Below are 27,730 nucleotides of genomic sequence, written 5' to 3'. Positions count from 1 at the left end.
TTAAGGGAGCAGCCTCCCCGCCCTGCAGTCCACAGTCACGCCCTGGGAAGAGGACTCAGTGCTACCAGCCCCACTGCTGTTTCAAAGAGAAGCCAAAAATCTGATTTTCATATTAAATCTTCTAGCTCTTAAATATTGGCTCAGGAGTTATTAAAGCACTGGGCTGGTCAACCCTGGGCTGTATCTGCCACGAGATGCTGGTTGATAACGAGTGGAGCAGGAGTTGGTAAAGGTTCCTTCCACCGAATACATCAGGAGCCAGGGCTTGCAGACCAGCACAGAGAAACAGGCAGGGCTCAGAGACCCCAAAACCTCCTGATCGCCAACCCCAGGAGCCTCTGGGAGAAGCATGGGAAGAAGGAGACGATTGCATTTTCCCCGCTGTTAAATATGTGCTTGGCATGGAAACAATTCGCCCAAGCCCCAGGTGACATTAATATTCTAAGTTTCTCATATTGATGAAGGTAGCAGGCAGCCACCAGCTTGGAATGCTAACAACTCAAAATGTATCCCTTGTAGAGGAGCAGAGCAAAGGAATGAAGTGGAAGGAGGAGGCAGGTGGCTCTGAGGAAGGGAAGTCTGGGTCCCAGGGCCACCACCAGGATGAGACACGAGGCAACAGAGCATGGGGCTAGTGGCTCTTCCCAAGTGGCTGAGCAGAGGAAGAGTAAACACCCACACAAAGCACCCTGTCCAGGAGCCAGATCAGAAACTGTGAGCACCTCATTTATACCAATCAGGCCAGGCATGGTGGCTCACTCCCATAATCCCAGCACTTTGGGAGGCCGAGGAGGGTGGATCACTTGAGATCAGGATTTCAGGACCAGCCTGGCCAACGTGGTGAAACCATCTCTATGAAAACTACAAAATTCATCCAGGTGCGGAGGCATGGGCCTGTAATCCCAGCTACCCAGGAGGTGGAGGCAGGAGAATCATTTGAACCCAGGCGGCAGAGGTTGCAGTGAGCCAAGATAGTCGCACTGCACTGCAGCCTGGGCGACAGAGTAAGACTCTGCCTCAAAAAAAAAAAAAAAAAAAAAACACTCAAACACTCATAGGCCCCCAAGCCACAGCACCAGGAAATGGACACCTGGTGCCTCCGAGGAAAACCAGAGGAACACTGTCCCACCAGAAAAAGCAAAAGAAAAAAGCTAAGGGAGCAAGGCCATGAGACCACTGCCTTCTAGCTGTGGGGTCCGGCTGTCCCACCCTCTATCCCACCACTCACGGCTTTTCTGACGAATCCAGGAGGTAAGAAGCTCCTTCTTCCCCACCCTACCCCACTGCTCCCCAGACCAGATTTAGATGGATCAGAGGCGTTTTCGACGACTTAATGATTAACCGTTGCTGAGGGTCCTGCCTGCTGCAATCTTTCTCCAAAGCACTGTGGTCTTTAAAGCGTGTCTGCAAATTCTTTGATGTTCCTCTGATGAAAGGGTGGAGGCAAATTCCCCTCCCCTGGATTATGGGCTGGCTGCTAATGAGTAAAATGCAGTAGACATGGTTTCCAAGGCTGGGTCATAAAAGGCCATACAGCTGCCAGTGGCTCTGTCTTGAGACACACGCCAAAGCCCATGGAAGGTGGGCTGCTCTGAGGCTGACAGGCTGACAGACCACATGGAGACGGAGAGGGAGGCCCGGCAGCCCCAGCCATTCCTGCCCCAGCTGCTCTGGCCAAGTCACACCCTCCCTCAGCTCAACCTCCTTGTCTACAGGGTTGCTGAAAGGATTCACGAGATACTCCACATAAAGGGCTAAGCACAGTGCCTGGCACATGGAGCCCTCAATGAAAGGATTCATGAGACACTCCACATAAATGCCTGAGCACCCTGCCTGGCACATGGAGCCCTCACTGAAAGGTTTCACAAGATACTCCACATAAAAGGCTAAGCACAGTACCTGACACATAGAGTCCTCATTGAAAGGATTCACAAGACACTCTACATAAAGGGCTAAGCACAGTGCTAAGCACATAAGGGGCTAAGTGCTGGGTGCTCAGGCATTTATGTGGAGTATCTCACAAATCCTCAGTCCTCGTTGAAAGGATTCACAAGATGCTCCACATAAAGGGCTAAGCACAGTGCCTGGCACACATGCAGCCCTCATTGAAAGGTGGCTGCAGAGATTATGATTATTGTCATTTAGTGAGTCCAGCAATTCCACTGACCTAATCACTCCATCTCAGCCCTAGGTAGGCTGCTTGGGCATCTGTTATTCCTTTAAGGTTCTCTTTACTTCTCAGCCCTTTTTATTCCAATCCCCTGTTATACACAGGAGTTGATAGTTCTTTATATTAAAGTTTCTCTGTTCAAAGTACTCCATGAAGGTTAGCATATAAACCAGAGTTTCTCACGGATCGGCAAATACGGCTAGAGTATACGCCGGCAGGGTTTTGCCCGATAGAGAGCGTACACTCCATCAGTACCCACTCCTCCCGACCTATGAGAAAGTCCAGTATAGATGATGCATACCAATTCTACAAGGGAAGAGGGAAAAAAGTGTACTTTACATCATGCATTCATGAAAAACATTTTATTTGTTATATATCAGCAGCCAATAGATCATGAGTTCTGGATAGGCAGTAAAATTCTAACTCTAGAAAAAATTATCAAATCCTATCAGTAAAAATAAATAGACTGGCGTCGGGCAAATGTTTGTATACGTCAAGATGGTCAAAGAAGTAATCAATGAACATATCAAATGTTAAAGGAATTGGGAAGCCCGATCTCTCTGATCAGCCCTGCTGCTTGTGACGTGTCGTTTCTGTGAAGATCCTCTCAGAGCTGCGAAATGCACACTTTGACTGAGACTTCTGTGTGCAGCTGTGCACTGCCTCTAGGGGGTAGCATCAACAATATTTTTGTCTTTGACATTCAGCTTTCCAACCATAAGCCAGGTGCAGTCGATAGAGATAATTTTTGAAACATTTTTGGTCGCAGGGGAAGGGATGGGGACAAGGAAGGGCCTCTTGTACCAGTAATTACTGGCAGATGGCTTCTACTCTGTGTCTCACAGCATTCTAGGCACTGGAAGTAAAGCGGAGAAGGGAATAAAAAAAAAATTCATGCAACTTTGCCCTTGATGAGCTCAGTCTACAGGCAGATGTAAGCTTCTGCACAATTTTCCAACCTAGATTTCAGTCAAACCAAAGCCTTTCAAAGAAGACAGTTCCAGGCAATGGGATGTGAGAAGCCTTCATGGGACTTCACTGGGACTCTCTGGCTGCAAGTGAAAGAAACCCAATTAAGGGGGAAAAATGTGTTAGATTATGTGCTGGGGAAGTTCATGATCAAGTTCATATCAGAAACAGCTACTTTTGGGCACTCAGGAAACTCTCCCTCACTCCCCGTCCACTCCAGTTTTTTCTCCATCTTGCTCCACTCTCAGACAGTTCCATAATGGTAGGCAGTGTCTAGGACAGCCTCCAGTGATCCAGCCTCATGGTGTTCAGTCTTGTGTAGTCCTCTCCCCTTGTGTAACTTCCCTCTAACTGATAGAATGCCTCACATTGAAGGGATATCACTTCTGTGATGGGAGACTGTCACTCAGTGGCTCTGATGAAGCAACCTGCCATATGGAGTGGGCCCCACAGGCAGGAACTGAGGGCAGCCTCTGGCCAATGGTCAGCAAGGAACTGTGGCCCTTGAGGCAAGAGCTGACGAAAACTGAATCCTGCCAACTGCCATGTGGGCATAGCAGCAGATCCCTCCCCAGTCCAACTTTCAGATGAGACCCAAACCTTGGCTAACACCTTGACTGCAGCCTTGTGAGAGCTTCTGGAGCAGAGGACCCAACTAGACCCTGCCTGGATTCCTGACCCACAGGAACTGTGAGATAATACATGTGTTCTGCTTTAAGCTGTTAGCTGTGGTCATTTATTTCACAGCAGTAAAGACTTACCTCTAGGCTCACATCCTAACAGATTGGCATCTGCAACAGAAAAGGAAGACTTCCTCCCCAGCCCTTTCAACAAACATCCCAGGGCTGGCCCTTATTGGCCCAGCTTAGGTCATGTGCCCAACCCTGATCCACCTCCTGAGGCCTAAGAGATGGGACGATCTGATTGGTTGTGTGCAAGTTATTAACTGGCCTATGGGAGAAGGAAGAGAAAGTTTACCAACACCCAAGCCACAGGGATTTACAGCAAGGGAGAAATGGCTCCCTAAAAGAAAATCAGGGTGTGACACCAGGGTGAGCAAGCAGACAAGCACTAACATATGATAGAATCTGAATATAAAATAATGTAGGAGAAAAGATGAGCAATACCACAGAGATGACCCCCAGGGCACATAGTAGGTGTTCATTAAACTCGCTGACTGGCAAAGCAGTCGCTGACATTTATTAAGCACCGAGGTGATGTCAAACACTATGTTAAGTTCTTCTTACACAGTATCTCCTTTAACCCTCACCACATCCCAAGGGGTAGGAGTTCCTGTGCTCCCACTTCACCGATGAAAATGCTATGGCACAGGGAAGTTAAGTAACTCACCCAGGGTCACAGAGCTGGCCAGTGGTGGAACTGGGATTTAAACCCAGACAGCCTGCTGTCTAAGTTCATGCCCTTAATTTCAGTTAGCAAGCAAAAGCAGCGAGCGGAGGGGCAAACAGCATGTGACAAAGCAGAGAGAGATATGAAGCTGACAGGAAGTGCCGTGGCTGTTCATTCCCTCACTCAAACACTTATTTAAATCTTTCATGAAGAAAGGGAATCACAGGAGTAAGGAAAACTGGAAGGATGAGAAATATTGAGAAAGAAATTCTAGCGCCTCTCTCCCTCATACCATCCTCTCTGCTACAGCGTGAGAGAAGCAGAAGTTAGTCACCCTTGTGAAATGATCCAAGATGACAGGCAAATTGATCAAACAGGAAGATGAGGCTGCTTCAGAGCCTGCGTAAATGACGCCGGAGCAAAGAGCAAGGCCGACACCTCCTCCCCCAATACGTTTCCTCCTGAAATATGTAGACCCTCTCAGCAGCTCAGCCCATAGACTGAAGAGAAAAACACTTAACTGGGCTGGGCGTGGGGGGCGTGGGGGTGGAGAGAGGAAAAAAATGTCAAAGAAATAAAATTTCCATCATAAATTCATGGTGCTTTTTAAAGAGCACTTTCCATTAGAAACAAGTGTGTTTGTGTTAAGTGCTACAGAGGCATAGACTGGAGAACTTGGAGGGTGCCCCTATTCTAAGATCAAAGCTCCTAGAATCTGGAGAAATGCCGTGAGTAGATGCGCTGGCATTCCCAGTCATCTGAGAATTGTCCACAGCCAGAACCACCAAGCACAGAAACTTGGGAAGCACTGGCCGGGTGCTGCCCTCAAGAAGCTACTCTTGGGCAAGAGGTCTGGATTCTAACAACAAGTCTTCTTCTCCCACCATCTCCTGACTGCACCCAGGCTCCACATTTCTCTGGTAACTCAATCTCCTCAAATGTCAGTTCTTTCTTCTGCTATCACTCAATCATAACCTTACTTTCCTTAAATGTCTAGAGATCCTCAGTGGATGCTGATCTCTACCCAGTGTTCCTGGTGGGTGGGATGGACATTTGCAAATCTTTCTGAACCCCCCCCCCTTTCTATGCCTGAGGAATCCCCCATCTTGAGAGGAAATTCACTATCTACAGCTTGCTATATGTGTGCCATGGAATACTAGGCAGCAATTCAAAAAAAAATAAGGTAGTTCTATATGTACCTAGAAGATGGGGATGGACATTGAGGAAGAGACAAGGTGTATATGTACAAAAACAAACCTAAAACAGTGGTATACTATAGACTTCCTTCAGGAAAAAATACACAGCAAACAAACAATTGTTTACCTCTTGAGAGAATATGAAATTGGTCAGAAAGGACTTCAGACTTGCCTGTAATATTTCTAAAACCATTTTCACATATTTGAGAGGGATACATTTATGCATTCAACAAATTGCTTTAATTTCCCTCCTGACACCCAGAAAAACTACATGTCCCGGGCCCCCACCTTAGAAGGCAGAATAAAATCACGCACACACAAACTTTATTAGACAAGTGTGGTAATGGCACTGGTGGTTCAAGTGCTTTCTCCAAATGCTGAGGGATCTACCACACACTAACAACTTTGTACCCAGCATCCTTCTTCCTTCTCCCGTGACAACAGAGACCCTGAGTTTGACCTAAAATAAAGACTGAATTTCTCAGACTCTCTTGCAGCAAGATGTGGCCATGTGACTCAGTCTTCACCAATGTGATACATAAAGCAGCACCACAGGGCTGCTTCTAGGATTCTTCCTTAAGGGACAGTTGGGATGTACCCTCTGCCCTGTTTTTTGTTTTGTTTTGTTTTGTTTTGCCCTGTTTTTAATCTATACCTTCATCCTGGTGCCTGGGATGGAGATGAGATGGCTGCATGCGTAGCTGCCATTTTGAGCCATGAGGACAAAAATCACCACCTTGAAATGGTAGAAAGGAGGGAGAATCCATGAGTACTTCATGGAACAGATTCAGTGTAACACACCTGGGCTACATAACTTCGGGCCCTTACTGGAAACTGCTTTTTAAGCCACCACTATTTTAAGTCTCTTCACTCACTGATGAACCCAATCCGAACAGATATACACAGCACATCAAATCTAGGCTTCCTTGTTCACCCAGAGATGCCCCAAGCATCATCCTTAATGTGTCACTTGAGCTCCCTGTATCTGAGCCCCTAGAACCCGCAAACCATGCCAGCAAACTCAGAGTTTCCTCCTGCTCCAACTGGGACCCAGAAACCCTAAAAGCTGGGCTCATGACTTCAGTATCAGCATTACCGTAGCTGAGATATCCAAAGCATTCTTGGTTTCCTCCCCTTCTCTCTCCCCTCCTTTCCCATCAGCCCTGCAAACAGCACCCCTTCTTTCCCTCATTGAGGTCAGTGAGGTTAGCCACCAGCATGGGTCCCCGTGCCTTCCTGCACAGTTGTAAAATTATGCTAAAGTGCATATGATGCCGTGTGTGCCTGTTTCAGGAGCAGCACAGCAGTGATTAAGAGCCAAACTCCATCTCTGCCACTGTGAGCCGCCTCTGAAACAGCACACACACTTGACACTTGTTTCATAGCAATCCTCTGTTTCTACAACATAGATTTCCCAGAAGTGGGACTGCTGGGTCAAAGATCAGATACTACTCTACTTGGAAGATAATATTGACAGATTATCTTCCAAATATTCGTCCTCAACCAAAACAACCAAAATACGTGTGAAGTCACTGGGCTGGGGTTTCAGTGACAAAATAAAGAGGGCCTAGGAGCTTTGGAGGCAGCTCAAAGGGCAGCCTCCAGGGGCGGGAGGGAGGGAGCACCGGCTCCTTTCCCGGCACAGGGACCCCAGAGGCATCCATCGCTTAAGCATGCTCTCCCAACCTGCGGGTTCTCCGCACCCTACTTGGTGGGCTGCAGTCGCGGTTTTTCTTCCTTCTGATGCAAGCATCCATAGTTTCCTCAATAATCATCTCTGCTCCTCTCTGGCAACGTGGTTCTAATCCCAGTTCCAGAAATGAGCTTCTGACTTAAGTGTGGCCAGTCAGATCCATTCCCATAGTCCCGATCCCTGGCTGAGGGGTCAGCACAAGACCCACATTAGTCCAGTAGAAGTCAGTCCTAGCGTTCTTGCTAGGATGACTAGGAAAGAGACATTCGATTTCCGCTGGTTGGAGGACAGGCTGGAGCTAACTGTGGCCGGCTTTGCCATCAGATGGGGAGAGGCTGTCTGAGAATTAAATCAACACAGAGAGAAACAGAACTGAGAGACCGAGTGGCAGACAGAGCAGAAGCTCTCATTAGGAGAGTGTTAAGCCCCTGGACCCAGCCGTACCTGAAGCCATTTTCCTCGTAAATTTCCCAGCTCCAAGGATCACTAAATTCCCGTTTTTGTCCCTTACAACCGAGAGAGTTCAGACTAAAATAGTGACATCCCCTTGCATTGACACAGCATCTCCACTGCAGCATCACATTGGAAACTGAAAACATCATAAGCCTGGATGTCACAGATTAAACATAAAGAAGGCTATATATCCGTCTTCTAAACAATCCAGTAAGAAGTAGCATGCGGTCATGAAAGAGATCCATGGATTGGAATCACTCTGAGTATAAAAATCACTAGTCAGTTTCCTCCACAGCCTCCCTCCAAGGGGTCTTCTGTGCTGTGAGCCACTTTGCTTTGCCTACAGAGTAAAAAATATCTCACACATACATGTGCTACCATTTTTTAAATGTTACATAAACCTACTGTGATTACCAAAACCTGCTCATTCAAAAGCATTACTAAATTGATGGCAATTTTCAATCAATATGTTTTTCTTTTTCCACTGAGAGTTACCAAACCCACAATTCTTCTCATTCCAAGGAGCTGAATAATCTTTTTTGACATTAAAAATGGTTGCTTGTTCTTGTACATTGTCAATGCCCTGTAAACATACATTCACAGAGCATTCTCTACTGGAACATTTAGGGCAAATTTTGTCTTTAAAAGGACCAGAGAGTACATAGGTTATTTAGGCTTTGCAGGCCAATATGTCTGTCACAACTACTTAATTTTGTCATTGTACAAAAGCAGCTGTAGACAATATGTAAACAAATAGGCATGGGTGGGTTTCAATAAAACTTTATTTAAAAAAACAAGTAGAGGGCCAAATTTGGTCCATGGCCCATGGCTTGCTGATGCCTGGATTAAAGGGTACAGAAAATAACAAGCAACGTGTCAGGAGCCAAGGCCAGCAAAAGGGTCAGACAGAATTTACACATCTCGAAAATGTCCTGGAAGTTGATGGAGGAAATAAAATGTGATTGACACATACCTTCTCACATACACCTCTACTGAATAAAACAAAAACACCTTACTAGCAAGTGAACAATAAACTGTGCCAGAACCATCATATCGTGAACAAAGGAAAAATCTTTTTCTTTCAATCTTACTGATTTCCATGGACACACAGAGGGGAACGACACACACTGGGGCCTGTAGGAGGGTGAATGATGGGAGGAGGGAGAGGATCAGGAAAAAATAAGTAATGACTACTAGGCTTAATACTTAGGTGATAAAATAATCTGTACAACAAACCCCCGTGACACAAGTTTACCTGCGAAACAGACCTGCACGTGTACCCTTGAACTGAAAATAAAGGTCAAATAAAAAATAAAAATCTTAGTGATTTCGGCAGGAAAAATGAACACCAAACTGAGTCTGGCAGAGCAGCAGATCACAAGCCAAATCCGAACTCCACTCCTTCCAGCTGTGTGTCTCCTGGGGCAAGCAGCATGGCTGAGCCGTGGTTCTGACAAGCATCACTCTTCACATTACCAGCCTTAGGCTAACGTTATTCATCATTGCTGCTCTTTACTCAGCACTTAGTGTGTGAAACTGAGTCTCAAGTCAAGAGACGAGGCCAACTTCTTGAGAGGAACCAGTAAGCATTCCACAACTATCGTCTCGCGGCCCCTCTTAACTTTATTCTCCTTAATAATGTTTTGTTTTGTTTTGTTTTTCATGATGGAGTCTCGCTCTGTCGCCCAGGCTGGAGTGCAATGGCATGATCTTAACTCACCGCAACCTCCGCCTGCTGGACTCAAGCGATTCTCCTGCCTCAGTCTCCCGAGCAGCTGGGACCACAGGTATGCACCACCAAGCCTGGCTAATTTTTGGTATTTTTAGTAGAGACAGGGTTTTACTATGTTGGCCAGACTGGTCTCGAACTCCTGGCCTAAAGTGATCTGCCCACCTTGGCCTCCCAAAGTGCCGGGATTACAGGAATGAGCCACCGTGCCCAGCCATTAGTGATGTATAAATATCTCCATCTTACAGATGTAAAATTGCAGGCCATTCTCCACTGGGCTCTTGGGAAGATCAAAAAAAAAAAAAAAAAAGGCAAAAGCCCAACTCACAGACGAAGTCCTGTTGTTCTGTTTAATTTCATCACTAAGAAATATTGACTTGGTCCCAATTCCAAGTACAGTGATGGGCATGTAGTAGGCACTCAATAAATATCTACTAAATGAACCCAATCCGTCAGCAAATCTTGTGGCTCAGCCTTCAGAATACACCCCACATCTCGCCACTTCTCACCTCCTCCACAGCAACCACGGAGTCCACGCAGCCGCTGCCACTTGCCTGGACTACTGCAGTAGCTCCTGAGGGCTTCTGCTCCTGCGAGTCAGAGCAGATCCGTCCTCAGCAATAACCTGCCAACAGCTCCCATCTCACTCAGAGTAAAACTCAAAGTTCTGACCAGACACCAGTCCCTCTCACTGCCATGGTCTCCCTTCCTCCTGCTGTCCTCTTGCTGGTTCAGCCCAAAGAGCAAGGGAACAGCACTCACTGACCTTCCTTCTGCCCCTCGAGCCTGCCAAGCACATTCCCACCTCTGGGCCTTTCCACCTGCTGTTCCCTCTGCTTGGAACACTCTCCCCAAGATACCCACCTGGCCTCCTCCCTCAGCTCTTCAGGTCTTTGTTCAGAGGCCACTTTTCTGACTCGGCTGTATAAAACTACAAACCTGGCTAGGCACGGTGGCTCACACCTGTAATATAGCACTTTGGGAGGCTGAGGTGGGCAGATTACCTGAAGTCAGTAGTTCGAGACTAGCCTGGGCAACATGGTGAAACCCTGTCTCTACTAAAAATACAAAAATTAACCTGGCATAGTGGTGACCACCTGCAATCCCAGCTACTTGGGAGGCTGAGGCAGGAAAATCACTTGAACCCGGGAGGCGGAGGTTGCAGTGAGCCAAGATTGCTCCAGTGACAAGAGTGAAACTCCATCTCAAAAAAAAAAAAAAAAAAAACTCGCAAACCCTCCCTCTCAAACACGCCATCTCTGCTTCCCCACTCCGTTTCTCCGCAGCACTGACCACCAGGTAATGACCAGCAAGTTTAGTTATTTATTGTGTTCAGTATCTGCCTCTCTCCACCTTAATGCTAACCGCAGGACAGGGTTCTTGGCCTGTCTTCTTCCTGCTGATATCCCCAGCACCAGGGACAGAGGCTGCCACAGTGCAGGTGCACAATAAAAATACATTAGAACAAAGGCAGGGAGGCAGGGAGGATGCAAAGTAGAGGGATATCTCCAGGAACAAGTCAGCTGGAGTGAGAATTCAGAGCCCATTTTACAGAAGGGGAAACAGAGTCTCAGGTCAAGAGGCAAGGCCAACACTTCCCAGAACTCCCAGTTTCTTGAGAAACCAGAAACCTGGATAGTGATATTGACAGCCCCCAGTTGTTAAATGCCGGCAACTAACAAGAGGAGTCTGCAGGCCAGATACGGCCCAGGGGCAGGCAGCAGCCCTCCACCAGCCTGGAGAAGTTCTGATTCGCTGCTGCCTAGAGACAACTTTTCCAGCAAAATAACGTTTTCCATCTACACCAGGCCTCCCCCTTCCCTCCCCTCACCCCACCTGCAGACTTGCAGAAAACAGGCTCCCTCCCACCTCCGCCATCCCCCTGCCCAGGTGCCCCCCAACCCCACTGACCTGGCCCCCTCTGCTCGCCAGGAATACTAGCAGTCTGCAGCAGATGGCAGGACTACAGAAAGGAAAAATCCAAGCCAGAGATACAAACACGTCGGCAATACACAACACGGAGAGGGCCCAGTAAACAAAGAGCCGCAGACGCTGGGAGCCAGGAGATGAGGCCCTGCCAGCCCCGCTTCCACAGTTCCAAAAACAAAGCCAGGACCCCTTGGAAGGCCCAGGGACTCACCCCGGGAGCGCCGACTGCAGCCACAGCAGTATTTTCATGTGTCCATGTGCTGCGATGTGCTGAGAGCCCCGGCGGGAGGCATCCGGCACGAAGCCGACATCTGAGGCGTGATTTACTGAGTCACCCCGCCTGGGCACTGCATTCCGGACTCAGAGCCTCAGCCTCGATGAGTGAGGCCCCCCCAACGGGTTAATTCAGACCAGGCACAGAGCACTGAGCGATTCTAGGCACTCTATCAATCTCGGTAATAAAATACAGCAAATCAAGTTGGACTCTATTGATTTTTATGTAACTATTTTGGGGCCAAAGCATAAGGAGAAAGTATTGATCAGTCAAGAGTCAGGGTGTCAGGGAAGGGAGACGGGAGCACCCTGGCTGCAAAACCACGCGATTTGGTCGAGGGAAGGCACTGGAATGCAACTCCAAAGAACCCAGGCTTCTTTCTCTCCGGCCCCCAGCAGAGAACGGGCATTGAGAGTCAATTCTGCCCCCAATGGGAAGGTGGAAAGCCAGGCAGCTGGTGGAGAAGGGAAGTGATGACCACACTCTGCTCCATTTCTCTTGCCATGGCACTTGACACTGAAGCTGGGATTTCTCTATGGCTTTGCTGTTGTGTCACTGGGCAAGAATGACAGAGTGTGGGATTTGTCTCTTCTGTTCCCTGCTGTGCCCCAATTGTTTAGCACTGATTTATACCTTCGCTGAATGAATGAATGAGTGAATGAATGAATGAGCTGCTTGCCATTTCTTAAGCACTTGCTGTATGCCGGGGACTGTGCCAAGAATCCTATAAGGATTCACATGCCTCCTGCCTGGGACCCCCTTCTGCTCTCGTCATTGAGGTCTCAAATCGGAAAACTGCCACCTCCCCTGAGACATCTTCCTGGATGGCACACTCTTCATCATATCGCCCTGCACTGACCACGAACAACGCAAACTAACGTTGGGATTTTCCTGTGGGTGTATCTATGAGCTTCTCATCTGTCTCCTCATCATCGCCCAAACTGCCCTAGAACACAAGCCCCGGAGAACACAGGCACCCAGGCCTCAGGGCAGGGAAACTGAGGCAAAACTCCAGGACAAGAAGGTACCATCAGGGCAGAAGTCATGAGCTCCAGGGAGGAGACCCTACCCTGCTATTCATGGGTTGAGTTGTCTTGTGTCAGTCTGTAGGGTTCCTTTGAGCCTCAGTGTCCCCATCTGAGGACACATCCTACCCCCTCAACAGTTGCCCAAGAATCCCGTGGAATCCTAAAGTGAGAAACCACTTGGCAGACGGCTGATGGTTCATGCTTCTTTTCTTTGCAGCTCCGATGGTGGCAGCAAGTGTCCCCAGTCAGCCTTTCCTTTTTTGCCTCCTTTTCTGTCCTGGGCCTCGTGCCCTGTGCTAACAGCCTCACACATCAGCACACCACTGCTGCTTACGAACCTCTTTCTTGCTGGAGTCCTCAGCCTTGTAACGAGAACAGCTGGGGAAAATTTTGGTGCCCATTTTACGGATGGGAAAACTGAGTCCCACAGAGGCCAAGGGGCTAACCCAGTATTCCAGCGCATGAGACCAAAATTCAACTTGCCAAAGTCTTGCCCTTCGACATTGCCATCTACTCGCTCAGGGGCACAGAATTCTAAAGGACTCAGTTGCCTACAGAGGTGACTCCAATATGTTTGATTTCTATGACTCTAAGCCTTAGTTCGCCTTAATACATGTATTTGTTGCAAAGAGAGAGAGAGCAGAAAGGAAGTGAAAGACCCAGCAAAGGCGCTTAACAACTATCCACCACCGATAAAGACCACCTTGTTCAGAGGCTGGCCACACCATTCCACAAAAGGCTAGAGAGTGAAAGGTGGCTGCATGAGGTGCTGGGCAAGACGCAGACCAGTACCTGGAATGGAATCCTAATCCTGTGTAACCCCAGCCAAGTGACTTAACATCTCTGGACCTCCAGATCCTCCCTTGTAAACTAGGAATAATGAGAGTGTCCACTTGACAGAGTGGCGAACATCCCATTGAGCTCACACAGCAAAAGGCCTGGATGGTGCCTGCAGCACAGGTAGAGGCACCTGCTTTCATCACCACCCTTTCCCCATCACCATCACCACCTTTTCCCCATCATCATCACCACGCCTCCCCTTCCCCATCACCATCACCACCTCTTCCCCATCACCATCACCACTCCTTCCCCATCACCATCACCACCCCTCCCCTTCCCCATCACCATCACCACCTCTTCCCCATCACCATCACCATCACCACCCCTCCCCTTCCCCATCACCATCACCATCATCATCCCTTCCCCATCACCATCACCATCACCACCCCTTCCCCATCACCATCACCACCTCTTCCCCATCACCATCACCACCCCTTCCCCATCACCATCACCACCTCTTCCCCATCACCATCACCACTCCTTCCCCATCATCATCACCACCCTGCCCCATCACCATCACCACCCTTCCCCATCACCATCCCCATCACTACCCTTCCCCATCACCATCATCACCCTGACCCATCACCATCACCAACCCTTCACCATCACCATCACCACCTCTTCCCCATCACCATCACCACCTCTTCCCTATCACCATCACCATCACCACCCCTTCCCCATCACCACCCCTTCCCCATCACCATCACCACCCTTCCCCATCACCATCCCCATCACCACCCTTCCCCATCACCATCACCACCCCTTCCCCATCACCACCCCTTCCCCATCACCACCCCACCCTTCCCCATCACCATCACCACCCCACCCTTCCCCATCACCATCACCACCCCTTCCCCATCACCATCACCACCCTTCCCCATTACCATAACCATCACCATCACTACCCTTCCCCATCACCACCATCACCCTTTCCCCATCACCATCTCAATCACCACACTTCCCCATCACCACCCCTTCCCCATCACCATCACCATAACCACCCCTTCCTCATCACCATTACCACTCTTCCCCATCACCATCACCATCACCACCCTTCCCCATCACCATCACCATCACCACCCTTCCCCATCACCACCCCTTCCCCATCACCACCCCTTCCCCATCACCATCACCATCACCACCCCACCCTTCCCCATCACCACCCCTTCCCCATCACCATCACCATAACCACCCCACCCTTCCCCATCACCACCCCTTCCCCATCACCATCACCATCACCACCCCACCCTTCCCCATCACCACCCTTCCCCATCACCATCACCATCACCACCCCTTCCCCAACACCATCACCATCACCATCACCACTCTTCCTCATCACCATGACCACCCCTTCCTCATCACCACCCCTTCCCCATCACCATCACCACCCTTTCCCTTCCCTATCACCAACACCACCCCTTCCTCATCACCACCACCATCATCATTAACACCCCTTCCCCATCACCATCACTACTAATATTTGCTCTCTAACCTTTCAATTTGACACTGGCTGTCTTGGCCAGGCCAGGCAGCTGTCATTTTAATGACCTTGGGCTCCCTGCATGGAGTCATAGTTCCATAAAGGACTGTACAGTAGAACTCCTCTACCAGAAAAGCTCCCAGGTACAGGGTTAGAAAGTCATAGGTAAGAATAGGGGGAGCCCGTGAGCCCTAATCTGCCTGCAGTTCACTGTGTGATCCTGAGCGGGCAGTCCATGTACCCAAGTCTCCTTCCCATCTGCAAGGGGGCTGCGGAAGGAGAGACTCTGAGGCGCCTCCTTGCTCTAGAAGTCAATGCGCCTACTCTGCTGAAGAGTTGGCAGCACCCCCATTACCCATGACGTCGCCCAGGGTACCAGGGTGCCTCCATCTTGCCACAGTGATGGGAGGTGATACACTGCTGAATCCCATGGCTTCAGAGGAAATGGACCCCCTCCATTCCCATTCAAATTTAGACCCAAGAGAGAAGAAAGGAGGCACCCAGCCGCATAGAGCTAGGAGACGCATCTGGGAACAAGGCCCCTGAAAGGGCTTTGCTGGCCCACAGACCACCCCCATCCCAGACTCCCAGCCAACAAATGAGGGGTTTCTTTTGCTCTCTTGGATCAAGGCAGCCACCGTGCTCACTGCTGGCTCTGAGTGGAGTAGTTCATGCAGAAGCCCCACGCCTCCCCAGCTCCCTGCATCCGGTAGGAGGAGGGGGATGAAATGATTTACCCTGGGAACCTCCACTGTGCAGCCATTAAATCACTGTGGAAGGCGACAACATTTGCATACCACTCCCCACCACTTCCCAATGCCACCTCTCTGAAGGGCGGCACCACACACAGGCACCCCCACATCATTCTTGTAATGAGAAAGAAATATACCACATGTCACACCAAGGTGCCAGGCAGGAGGAAGATAAACTCTGGCCTGAAAGCCAAGGCCCCCCGCCACTCACACGGCCCCTCTGTCGTGGGGTAGGCAGGGGGAACTCCAGCGACACCGACCTCATAGACCCTAGACCCCCGTGTATAATGAGTCCACGAAGCAAAGCTCGTTCCTTTTCCCCAGCAGGGACGGGAACCGCGCCGCTCATTTGCAGAGCCACAGCTTGTTCAAAAGTAGCTTGAATAAGAGGGGCCCCCTAGTCACTAAGCTGGGGGATTTGTGCTGACTCTTACCAAGCACCCTTCCATATGTTTAAGCACTTGCAAGGCTGAAAGAAGTACACCCACCATACTCTTTACCATGGCAGCTACCCACGCAGGAAGGGGGGTGAGGGACAAAGAAGCCAGTCGCTGCATGTGTGTGGTGGGAGACAGTGAGCGCATCTTTGCCTCTGAACTCTTCCAGCCCCTATTCCGGAGCCTCAGCCAGATGAAGTAGGTAAACCATGCAGAAATCACCCACAAAATCCAACCAGCTTTGAAGGAAGCTCTGGTTAATTCCTCCGAATGTTTCAAAACCAAGTGCAGGCAGCTAAGTATCTTTCAGGAATTTCAGCCTTTTTTTTTTTTTTTTTTCCGCCAGCCCTCCTAACTAGGGCTAAATATAGTTATCAAACTGTCGTCTCTTTATGTCCCTGGTGGGGACCAGTGAAAGACTTGCATGTGCTTCCAGGGACGGGGCGATGGCACTAGAGGCTCTGCCCGGGTGGTATTTGTCAGAACGAATTGCCCAGCTGAGACTCTCCCAAAGAGCAGCAGGGGAGCAGGCAAAGAGCCGGCCAGCAGCAGGTTTCAGTGGCGGCCCACCTTCCCTCCCAAGATGGGCCTTCCAGAGCCAGGCACAGGCTCTTCTGTTGCTGGGGGAGAGGGTGGGAAGAGGGGGTAGCAGGGGGATCATGGTGTTCTCTTACAAAGCATTAGGCAGCCAGCTTCTCTGAGAGACTTCCGCTATTCACTTATAAGCACATCCAGGCAAATGCTGACCCCCGTGGAGAAACAAAATAGAGACAAAACTGCAATTTTCAAGTCCGAGGGACTGTGCACTTTTGCAAACAGGTCCCAGGGCTTCAGCTGGGAGAACACAGCCTCGGCCCCCAGCAGCAAACCCTCTCCTGTACCGCAGAGGAATGCCGAAAGCAAAACAGCTATCATAACTGCTCCTTAGCCAAGCAAGCGAGATTCATCCACGTTAAGCCCAATGCCACGCTCTAGGCTGAACCACAGCCGAATGCTGCTGGAGATCTCCCATAGAAGGTGTTAGTAAATATTCTGGGTCATTTAAGGGCATCTCAAAGGAAGCCGACGCTGACTTTTTCCATGCAAATGAAATACATCGACCATCGAGTTGACAGGCAAGCTTTGCTCCTAACCGAACCTTTCCACAGCAGTGAAAGCCAAAAAGTTAAGAGTTGTATTTTTCTGCTGCATTCTGCCTGTCTGGGTGGTTTGTTTGTTAAGGAAATGGGGAGAGATTTTCTAAAGCAAAAGCTACCTACTCCCAAAGCATGGGTCTTGGTTTTAAAAGGTCTGGAAAGCTGAGATTTCGAAAGCACACGAGGGCTACTCGTAATGTTCCCGGGGTTCATCTGAGCCTTTAGGATTTTCTCCTCCACTTGCATGGGGTGGGGGGAAGGGAAGAACTGTCATTTGAGGATACCCTTTCTACAGAACCAACATGTAGCCACACCAAGGCGGGTAGAAAGCTTTCCAAACTCCAGCGGAGACGGACAATACCTGACTATTTTGCTTTCCCCACTCGCTAGGACTGGGTGACAGCTGAGCCGGTTCAGCAGGGAATCCAGCTCCCCAGTGCCCAGGCGATGGCTCTGGACATCACCGTGTTCCAGGCTGCCCGGTGCGTGCTGGGCTGCCTGGCCAAGGCTACCCTCTCCCGCCCGCCTTGGGGTCAGGGCGCTGGGGTAGCTAGCTCCTCGCGTTTGCAGGAGGCGAGCAGCGGGCTGCTTTTTGGCCAAGTGGAGGTCACTTGGTGAGGGTGGATGGCTTGGGGAGAGCGACGTGAAAGCAGCTGAGGGCCACGGGGCATGGGGAGGGGCTGCGGACAAGCCAGACCGAGACATCCCCGGGGCCCGCAGGTGTCCCGGGAACGCGCCACTGTGCGACCGCGGGCAGCAGGGCGCGGGAGAAGGGCTGCATCGACGCCCCCACCCAGCAAAACCCCCGCAGGAACCAGGACCTGGGGGGATGTTGGCCCAAGACAGGGCGGGGAGGGGGCTCTGTTCCTGGAGGCGCGCCCTCACCCGCCTCGAGAGGCTGAGCGCCCGGGTCTGTGGTCCCCTTACGTCTCGAAAGAATCCGCAGGGAAGCTAGGGCTTTGGGGGAAAAGGCAGGCGGGCTCTTCCCAGGCGCGGGGCAAAGGGGAACGCGCCAGGGGCTCCTGGGTTCCCGGGGTCTCCCATGGTCTGTCCGAGTCCGGGAGATGCACGCTGCCAGGGACTTGAGAAGGAGGCAGCCGCCCGTTCAGCCAACTTTGTGCTCGGCGGCCGGGGTCGGGGATGGGGTCCGGGGGCGCGTTACCTGGGCACCGGAGCGCAGTCAGCGCCAGCAGGAGCCCGAGCGGCGGCGCCCGGCCCGGGGGCGGCATGGTCCTCGGCACGCGGTGGGCGCGGCGCGGGGCTGCTCCTCTCGCGCGCCCGGCCCGGCCCGCGGCTCCCGGAGCAGCCCCCAGCGGCTACGCCCGGGCGCCGGGCATGGCTCGCTCCCAGCGCGCCGCTCCTCCCCAGACGCAGGCGCCGGCGCTGGCGGCGCTTCCTCGGCTGCGCCTCTGCGCGCTCTCCTGGGCTCGGCCGCGCACGGCCGGGTAGCTGGGGCCGGCGAGGCTCAGCGCCCCGCGCCCTGGCCGGCTGCCCCGCACTTGGCCCGAGTTGCGCGGCCCCCGCCGCCGCCGCCACCGCCGCCGCCGCGGCTCCTGCGCCCCAGCGCCCGTCCCATCCCGGTCGCGCCGCCGCCGCCGCCGCCTCTGCCAGCGCCAGCTGCCGGCCACCCCTCGAGCCAGCGAGAGAGTGAGCGAGCGAGCGAGCGCAGGGAGGAGGAGGAGGAGGAGGAGGAGGAGGAGGAGGAGGAGGAGGAGGAGGAGGAGGAGGAGGGGAAGGAGGAGGAGGAGAAGGAGAAGGAAGAGGAGGAGGAGGAGGAGGAGGGGAGCGGAGGGCGGGGCCGCGACCGGGGGAGGGGCCGCCGGGGAGCTAGGGCACAGGCAGTAGCCCTGCCAGTAGGCGGCGGGACGCGCCACTACTCGGTGGCCCGGGGGAGGGCACCCGGCCGAGAAGTCCGGGGAGCCCTCCGGCGGTCGCGGACTCTCGCGGGGACAGGGGCCGCGGGAGGGGTGCGGAGTGCAGAGAGGGGGTGCCCAGCTAGATCCGGCGTCTTGGGGACGCAGCGGTAGGAGTTGCCAAGGTCGATGGGTGAGGGAGCCACCGGAGGGCCCCCGGGATGGAGCAGCGACCTCCGGAGAGGCGGTCTGCCGGGGCCAGAGACTGCGAGGCTGAGAGCTGACCGGAGGTCCCGGGTTAAATGTGGCACAGCTAGGGGGTGCCTGTGGGAAACCGGAGAGGGGTGGAGGGGCATCCGGGAGGCCGGGGCTGTGTGCGGAGCATCTGCACCGCATCGGGATGGGGGCTGGGGGCGCGCAGGCTGGGTGCGGTCACCTGGAACCCAGCGAAGGCCGCTTGGGGATGTCCACCCACGTGAAGCAGGGTCCTTTATTTACCCGAGCTAGAGGATGAGCCTTCCCATTTGTCGCAGGCCCTAGGAGCACGCGGAGGCGGCCAGGAGTTCTCCTGGAAAGGGCAGAGTCTCTGGCGTCCCAGGAAAGAGTTCCCATCTCAGGGCCAGGCAGCGAAGGCGCCCGGGTGTTGCGCAGGGCCAGGGTACCGGGTGGTCGAATTCTTCCATCCAGGGGCAGGGGCGCAACCCGAGTGTGGAGGGAAGTCATAGGTCACACGGGGCCCCAGTACCTATTATTCCAGAACCCACTGATCCTCCTGGGTGCCCCACCCGCAACCAGGGCAAAGCGGGGGCGGGTGGGGGGAACCCTAAGCCAAATGCATAAGACATGCTGGGAGCACGTGGGGGCTCCTCCAGCAGCGCTCAGATGCCTTGAAAGCTTCCCCACCATGCTGGGAGTACAAGGGATGTGGGGGGTGGCCCACCTGGGAGAGTGGTTGGATCCCAACTCCATCCCAGCCCCCATTACACCGGCCACTTGCTCTGGCATCTCTGTTTTCCATGAAAAAGTGGGTCAAACTCTTTGAAAACGGTCAATAAGGCAGCATGGGGTGATGAAAAGATAGATTTGGGGAAGACTCTGGAGTCTCGAAGTCTTGGCTGAGAATCCAGGCTCTGCCACTCCTTTGCTGTGCAAGCTGGGGTGAGTCCCTTATTCCTCCCTGAGCCTCAGTTTTCTCATCTAAGAAATGGAAGCCATTGCACATCCACCTGGCGCCCCCAATAACACATAAAGCCCCTGACCTAGGAAGTCAGAACTCATATAAAGGACTCACTGTCCACATTATCATTCTCATCATCGTGGCCATTATTATGATAGATCCGATTTTCCTCTGCGGGCCCAGAGCTCACATCAGAAGAACAATCCACCCCACTCCCGGCTGGCATGAGGGGATGGGGGACCGGGCACCTGCTTGATTAGTACAGACAAGCTCATTAGCAGAGGCAGCACTCGGTTCTTCCTAGATAAAAGAAGGAAGAAAGCCAGGGGCAGGTGGTGAGTCTCTAGCCCAGGTTAATTAGGAGACGTAAAGGGATTTTCCCGTGGCTGCTAATCGGCTTCCTTTGGAAGGAGCCCGTGCCCAGGCCAAGCCCCCTTTGGGCTCCCTGGCAAGGCCTGCAATGCATGGAGAGCCACACAACAGGCTGGACAATGGGATTGCAGGTCTTCTTGGGCCTGGGGTGGCCTTAAGAGGGGCCCATCTGTCCCCTCTCTGTGACTCCTTCCCCAGCTAAGAGGATGATCCTGGAGAAACGGTCAGGATTCTCTTCGGGTCCTCTGTGCCCAACTGCCCCCAACACCTCTTTCCTGTTCACTGGTTCATAAGCATCTGCAGAGCTTAGCACCTACTGTGTGCCAGCCTCTGAAGGGGATGGTGAAACAGAAATGAATGGACAACAGCAGGGGAGAGCCACAGAAAGAGTGACCCCAAGTGCTGGTGCCAAAGTGAACCACGTGTTTGACCAGGAAGCAGGTCTGTGAGGGCTGGGAGACTGTGGCCAAAGATAAAAAGTCATTTTCTGGCAGGGGTAAGGGGTCATCCTGTGGCTTAATGGCGGTGCTTGGAGGGGGTTGTGAATCAGTCCAGCAAATCCCCAAGCCAGCGATCACACAGTCCCAGGTGTGACAGCAGGTGGCAGTTGCCTTCCCCCAACCCCACACTCAGGACTACCTGGTCATATCCCAAGAAAGCACCCTGCTTCTCCATGGCAGAGCTGGGGCAGGGGGCATACCCTTCCCCACTAAATTATGCTGATGATGGTTGAGCCCGACACTGAAGGCAGGGATCTGTTTTTGAGGGTGGCTTTCCATCCCCCAGCTGTGTGACTTTGGACAAGCCCCTAATCCTCTCTGAGCTCATATGTGGAGTAGGGATGAGAATTCCAGCCCTGCTCAGCCTGCCTTGTGGTTGGATGAGGATTTCTGCATATTACCCAGGCCCCTGAGCCTGTATCTCTAAAGCGGGTATTTCTGAAGGAAATAAGCAGGTAAAAGGCCTCCCTGGATTTCTGAAGGCCTGGGGCAAATCTGAGAGGCTGGCTGCAGTAACTTGGAGACCCCAGGGCTGAGTGGAATTCTCCTCTCACTCCTACCCAGACTCTCGCCCCCAGCCTGCTAGCCTCATAGCCCGGGGCAGGATCGTAAGAATTAGCCTACAATCTCACCCTAGGTACAGATGGGGAAACTGAGGCCAGGAATGGTCCTTCCCCTGGATCTGTAAGTGTAGGGAGGTTGACTCGACTAAGAGGCAGCCTCGAGCCCCAGCCTAGCCGTGCAAGGCTTCCTCAGGTCCCGCCACCCGCTGCCCAGCAAGAGGCTGGCCCCAGCACGGATTGCTCGTGATCGGTCCCCGCACCCCAGCTCTGCTGCAGCTCGGCCCACGCGCCCGCCGGGCTACCGGCGAAGAGCAACATTGCCATCTCGTGGCTGCATCTGGTACTGCAGGCCTGGAAGGCGCCGCAGAAGGAAGGCAGGTCAGGGTTGGGGTGCGGGTGGGGTTGGGATGGAGGCAAAGAGGCAGAGAGGTTTCCCCACCTGAGTCAACTGGCAGCGGCAATAACAGACCCCTTTGCCCTCGAACGCCAACACGCAGGCAGCTGCTGCCGTGGTAACCACCAGTTGAAATTCTTTGCAAAACCTGGGACTGTTCATTGTCCAGTGCACACACTGATGTTTCTGGCATCTTCCGGGAACTCAGAATTGACTTAGACTGCATTTGCAGTCTACAGGTGAGTGGTGGGGGAAAGGGACCTCTCAAAACAGAAGCCAAGCTCACTTATACAGGTATAATCAAGGATTTCCTAAGAGAGAATTTCAAGAAATCAGTTACTTGCACACCTCGACATATGGATGGGGCGGTAGGGTAAGAGCTGAGCCCCGATAGGTGAGGGAAGCCCCAGCGAGCCCATGAACAGTCAGACCACAAGGGATTTGAGTTCCCTTCCAGGTACACCCCCAACAGGGAGGAGGCTGCAAGGGAGAAATGGCTTCCTGTGCGTTTGAGCAGAAAGCACCTGGAACAGCTCTGACCCCCCGCTTCCCAGGATAAAATGATTCCTGGACTCGCAGGGCTGGGAAGGGTGTGAGGTGGCAGCCGGGGATAAAGATACCATCCAGGTGGAATTTGGGAGCAAGTGTAAAGTGTGCTACAGCAGAACAAGACTAATAATATAATAATAATAAATAATTATGCAGCACTGAATACCTACTAGACACTGCGCAAAGCAGTTTGCATGTGTGTTGCTTCGTTATGTGGTAAAATGCACATAATATGAAATTTACTGTTTTGATCATTTTAAAGTGTACAATTCAGTGGCACTTAGTACCTTCACAGTGCTCTGCGACCATCACCACTCTCTACTTCCAGAATTTTTTCATCCCCCAACCAGAAACCTGGTACCCAGTCCGCATCCTCCCCTCCCTCCAGCACACCACTTTCTGTCTCTGAACTTGATGACTCCACTAACTAGTTTAAGTGGATCATTCAGGGTGTGATCTTTTGTGTCTGGCTTCTTTCACTTGGCATCTGTCCTCAACGGTTGACATTACTGAACCCGTGTCAATGTTTCACTCCTTTTTCTGGCTGACTAATATTCCATTGCATGGATAGAGCACATTTGTGTATCCATTCATCCACTGATGAACATTCAGGCTGTTTCTAGCTTAGAAACACTGTTAGACACAGTGCTGCTGTAAACATTCATGTAGAACGTTCTGTTCGAATACCTGCTTTCAGTTCTTTGGGGCTTGCATGTTTTGATTCATTTAATCCCACAACCATTTTATGCTGAGAAAACGGAAGCACAGAGAGGTGAAGCAATTTTTCCATGGCCACACTGGCAGCCAGCAAACGGCAGAGTCAGGTTTGACCCCAAGCAGTCCAACCACAGGATCCGTTAACCAAGATGGATGAGTTAGGCCAACCAACCCTTCTCCACCCACTGCACCTCGGCACAACCCAAGACCCCAGGAACTAGATGCAGCCCTGTATCCCTTCCCAAGAGGCTCCCTAGTTTTTGAATGGCAGCATGCCCAGCCCTGGGGAAGGGGTCAGATCCTAACAGGTCTCAGCCAACCACATTCCCTCAAGCCAGGAGGTACGGGGCCCAGAATGACCAATGAGATGTAAAAAGGAGCTGGAGGAGGACCACTTTCCTCGATCAAACAAGACAGACAATGTTCCCTTTTGCCTCCACCCTCTTCCTTCTTGGCAATTTGAGTACAAGTGTGATGGGAAGGGCCCTGGCAGCCTCTGGTGACCATGAGGTGCCACAGTGTCCACTGGCGGCTACTGGTGGGAGCATGGAAAGGCAGAGCCTGGCAACATCCTGAAGCCAGTGTGTCACCCCAGAAGTGCTTCTGGTCCCAACGCCAGGGGCATTCCCTGAGCTGATATTCTACATCGAGCTGATAAACCGTATTGTTTAAACACTGCTATTGGACATCCGTTACTTGCAGCAAAAAGCAGCCTAACTGTGGTGTTTTAGGGTCCAGAGAGACAGAGAACTTATAAGACCCAGCACTTTGGGAGGTCGAGGTGGGTGGATCACCTGAGGTCAGGAGTTGGGAGACCAGCCTAGCCAACATGGTGAAACCCCATCTCTACCAAAAATTTTTAAATGATTAAAAAAAAAGATATACAAAACTAAAGCTATGCACAGGGATTTATTAGGGGCATCAGCTCACTCGATTGTGGAGATAGAGAAGTCCCATGAGAGGCCATCCGCAAGCGGGAGACCCAGGGAAGCCGGTGGTGGGGCTCAGTCCCAATTGGAAGGCCTCAGAACCAAGGAAGCCGATGGTGTAACTCTCAGTCCAAGCTGAAGGCCTGAGAGCCTGCAGGGTTGGGCTGCTGTTAGTTCCAGAGTCCAAAAGCTGGAGAACCTGGAGTTTGATGTCCAAGGGCAGGAGAAGAAGGGCAACCCAGAGGCAGAAGAGAGCCTCCCTCCACCTTCTCATGACATCTGGCCCCTGCCAGTGGAGGATCTCCATACTCAGATCACAGACTCACATGCCAGTCCCCTCCAAAAACACCCACACAGGCACACCTGGGACAGCCCAGTCATCCTCCTCAAATACCAAACTACCTGCACTTCCCTGTCAGCAGAAGAGAGACAGTGCCAGTCCCTGCAGAAGCACTGAAAATGGCCACTGCTTACATAGCTATCCGGGCACCCCTAATCAGAAGCACTGAGAATGACCAGTGCTTCCCCAGCTATCCGGGCACCCCTAATCAGAAGCACTGAGAATGACCAGCGCTTCCCCAGCTATCCGGGAACCCCTAATCAGAAGGACTGAGAATGACCAGCGCTTCCCCAGCTATCCGGGCACCCCTAATCAGAAGCACTGAGAATGACCAGCGCTTCCCCAGCTATCCGGGCACCCCTAATCAGAAGCACTGAGAATGACCAGCGCTTCCCCAGCTATCCGGGCACCCCTAATCAGAAGCACTGAGAATGACCAGCGCTTCCCCAGCTATCCGGGCACCCCTAATCAGAAGCACTGAGAATGACCAGCGCTTCCCCAGCTATCCGGGCACCCCTAATCAGAAGCACTGAGAATGACCAGCGCTTCCCCAGCTATCCGGGCACCCCTAATCAGAAGCACTGAGAATGACCAGCGCTTCCCCAGCTATCCGGGCACCCCTAATCAGAAGCACTGAGAATGACCAGCGCTTCCCCAGCTATCCGGGCACCCCTAATCAGAAGCACTGAGAATGACCAGCGCTTCCCCAGCTATCCGGGCACCCCTAATCAGAAGCACTGAGAATGACCAGCGCTTCCCCAGCTATCCGGGCACCCCTAATCAGAAGCACTGAGAATGACCAGCGCTTCCCCAGCTATCCGGGCACCCCTAATCAGAAGCACTGAGAATGACCAGCGCTTCCCCAGCTATCCGGGCACCCCTAATCAGAAGCACTGAGAATGACCAGCGCTTCCCCAGCTATCCGGGCACCCCTAATCAGAAGCACTGAGAATGACCAGCGCTTCCCCAGCTATCCGGGCACCCCTAATCAGAAGCACTGAGAATGACCAGCGCTTCCCCAGCTATCCGGGCACCCCTAATCAGAAGCACTGAGAATGACCAGCGCTTCCCCAGCTATCCGGGCACCCCTAATCAGAAGCACTGAGAATGACCAGCCCTTCCCCAGCTATCCGGGCACCCCTAATCAGAAGCACTGAGAATGACCAGCGCTTCCCCAGCTATCCGGGCACCCCTAATCCAGGCAAGCTGACAGCCAAACCAGCCATCACAGTGGGTTCAGGAAAAATCCCCAACAAAATAGCCTGAGACCTTAAAGTCAAATGGTTAAAAAAAACAAAAGTAGAAAATTCTATTTCTCTTAAACTGACTTTATGAGAGTTAATTTTTTTTTTTTTTTTTTTAGTTCTCTGATGTAGCATAACTCAATATTTTTCAAATTCTTTGCTCCTGGCAGAAACTCAAAGATACAAATATTCAAAAAGCAAACTGCCACCTTTGAAAGATAAACACTTCTAATATTTTAACGTATTTCTCCAGTCCCTTTCCTATGCATACCGACGTGGTTTTTTAATTAAAAATGGGTTCACGTGATCTGTACTGTTTTAAATTGCCCTTCATAGGTGATGATATATTATGAACATCTTTCCGTGGCACTGACGTGTTTCTCTATATGACCACTGCAGTGAGGTTGCACAGTCCTCTCATTGGATGTGCTGTGATTTGTTTAACCAATTTTTGTGTTGCCAAACATTTGAGGTCATTTACAATTTTTCACTGTTAAAAAGCAACGTTCCTATTCCTGCAGCATTATCCACGTGCGAGATTAGGTCTTCGGGATGTGTTCCTTAAAAGATGAACTGTCAAACGGAAACATACGCAGTTTGAAATTTCACATTAACTTGCCCCCTGAAAAGTTAGGCTGACTCAAAGTCCTGTGAACGTATGGCGGTGCCATTTGGCTGAAATCTTTCTTCAAGGTCTACAAACTCAACCTGGCTTATTTGCTCATTTGAAATCTACACTCTCTGTTTTATGCAACTATTAAAAGATTAAAACTTCAGGTATTGATTCTATATCAAGAATTGGTAAATATCAAGATAATTCAATAAAATTTGGAAAATCATCGAAATCGCCACTAGTTGTAATTTTATCATTATTTATTACACATTGTTTTTTCTTTTTTCAGATAGAGTCTCTGTCACCAAGGCTGTAGTGCAGTGGTGCAATCTTGGCTCACTGCAACCTCTGCCTCCTAAGTTCTAGCGATTCTCCTGCCTCAGCCTCCCAAGTAGCTGGGACTATAGGCATGGGCCACCAAGCCTGGCTAATTTTTGTATTTTTAGTAGAAACAGGGTTTCGTCACGTTGGCCAGGCTGGTCTCAAACTCCTGACCGCAGGTGATCTGCCTGCCTCAGCCTCCCAAAGTGCTGGGATTGCAGGCATGAGCCACCAAGCCCAGCCTTATTACAGAATTTTTTTTTTTTTTTTTTTTTTTGAGACAGAGTCTCACTCTGTTGCCAGACTAGAATACAATGGCAGCTCACTGCAACCTTCACCTCCCAGGTTCAAGTGATTCTCCTGCCTCAGTCTCCAGAGTAGCTGGGATTACAGGCACGGGCTACCACACCCAGTTAATTTTTGTATTTTTAGTAGAGATGGGGTTTCACCATGTTGCCCAGGATGGTCTCAATCTGCTGACCTCATGATCCACCCACCTTGGCCTCCCAAAGTGCTGGGATTCCAGGTGTGAGCCACTGCACCTGGCCTATTACACAATTGTTAAGTCCACTACCCCTTGGTAAAGTCTGAAGATCTGTCCAGGTGTGAAGGATCATAATTATGCGGCTGTTGGGGAAATGAGTGGCTCGTCACATCTGCATAGCTTTCTCTTGACCACATTTGCCTTTGCATGCTTTTAAATATTTTTATTTTTCTATCAA

The 27,730-nt window shown here is 51.5% G+C and overlaps 1 protein-coding gene across 3 annotated transcripts in view; it reads right to left on the bottom strand.

Moving 5' to 3' along the window:
* The window catches only part of TMEM132B (transmembrane protein 132B), a 520,042-nt gene that overhangs the window by 464,661 nt on the left and 27,651 nt on the right, over positions 1–27,730 (bottom strand). The window contains exon 1 of one of the 3 annotated variants that reach the window (XM_035258162.3): positions 18,599–19,085. The exons of 1 other annotated variant lie outside the window; for it this stretch is intronic. In XM_035258162.3, the coding sequence (XP_035114053.2) occupies positions 18,599–18,665 (67 nt within the window). In that variant the 5' untranslated portion in view covers positions 18,666–19,085. Of the gene's footprint in view, positions 1–11,700; positions 11,839–18,598; positions 19,086–27,730 lie in introns of those variants that run through there. One more of the 3 variants, XM_078337717.1, reaches the window with a different exon arrangement.

This window comes from Callithrix jacchus, chromosome 9, assembly GCF_049354715.1.
Source record: "Callithrix jacchus isolate 240 chromosome 9, calJac240_pri, whole genome shotgun sequence".
NCBI lineage: Eukaryota > Metazoa > Chordata > Mammalia > Primates > Cebidae > Callithrix > Callithrix jacchus.
Note: the sequence above shows the minus strand (reverse complement) of the source record. Positions and strands in the feature narration are given on the sequence as shown.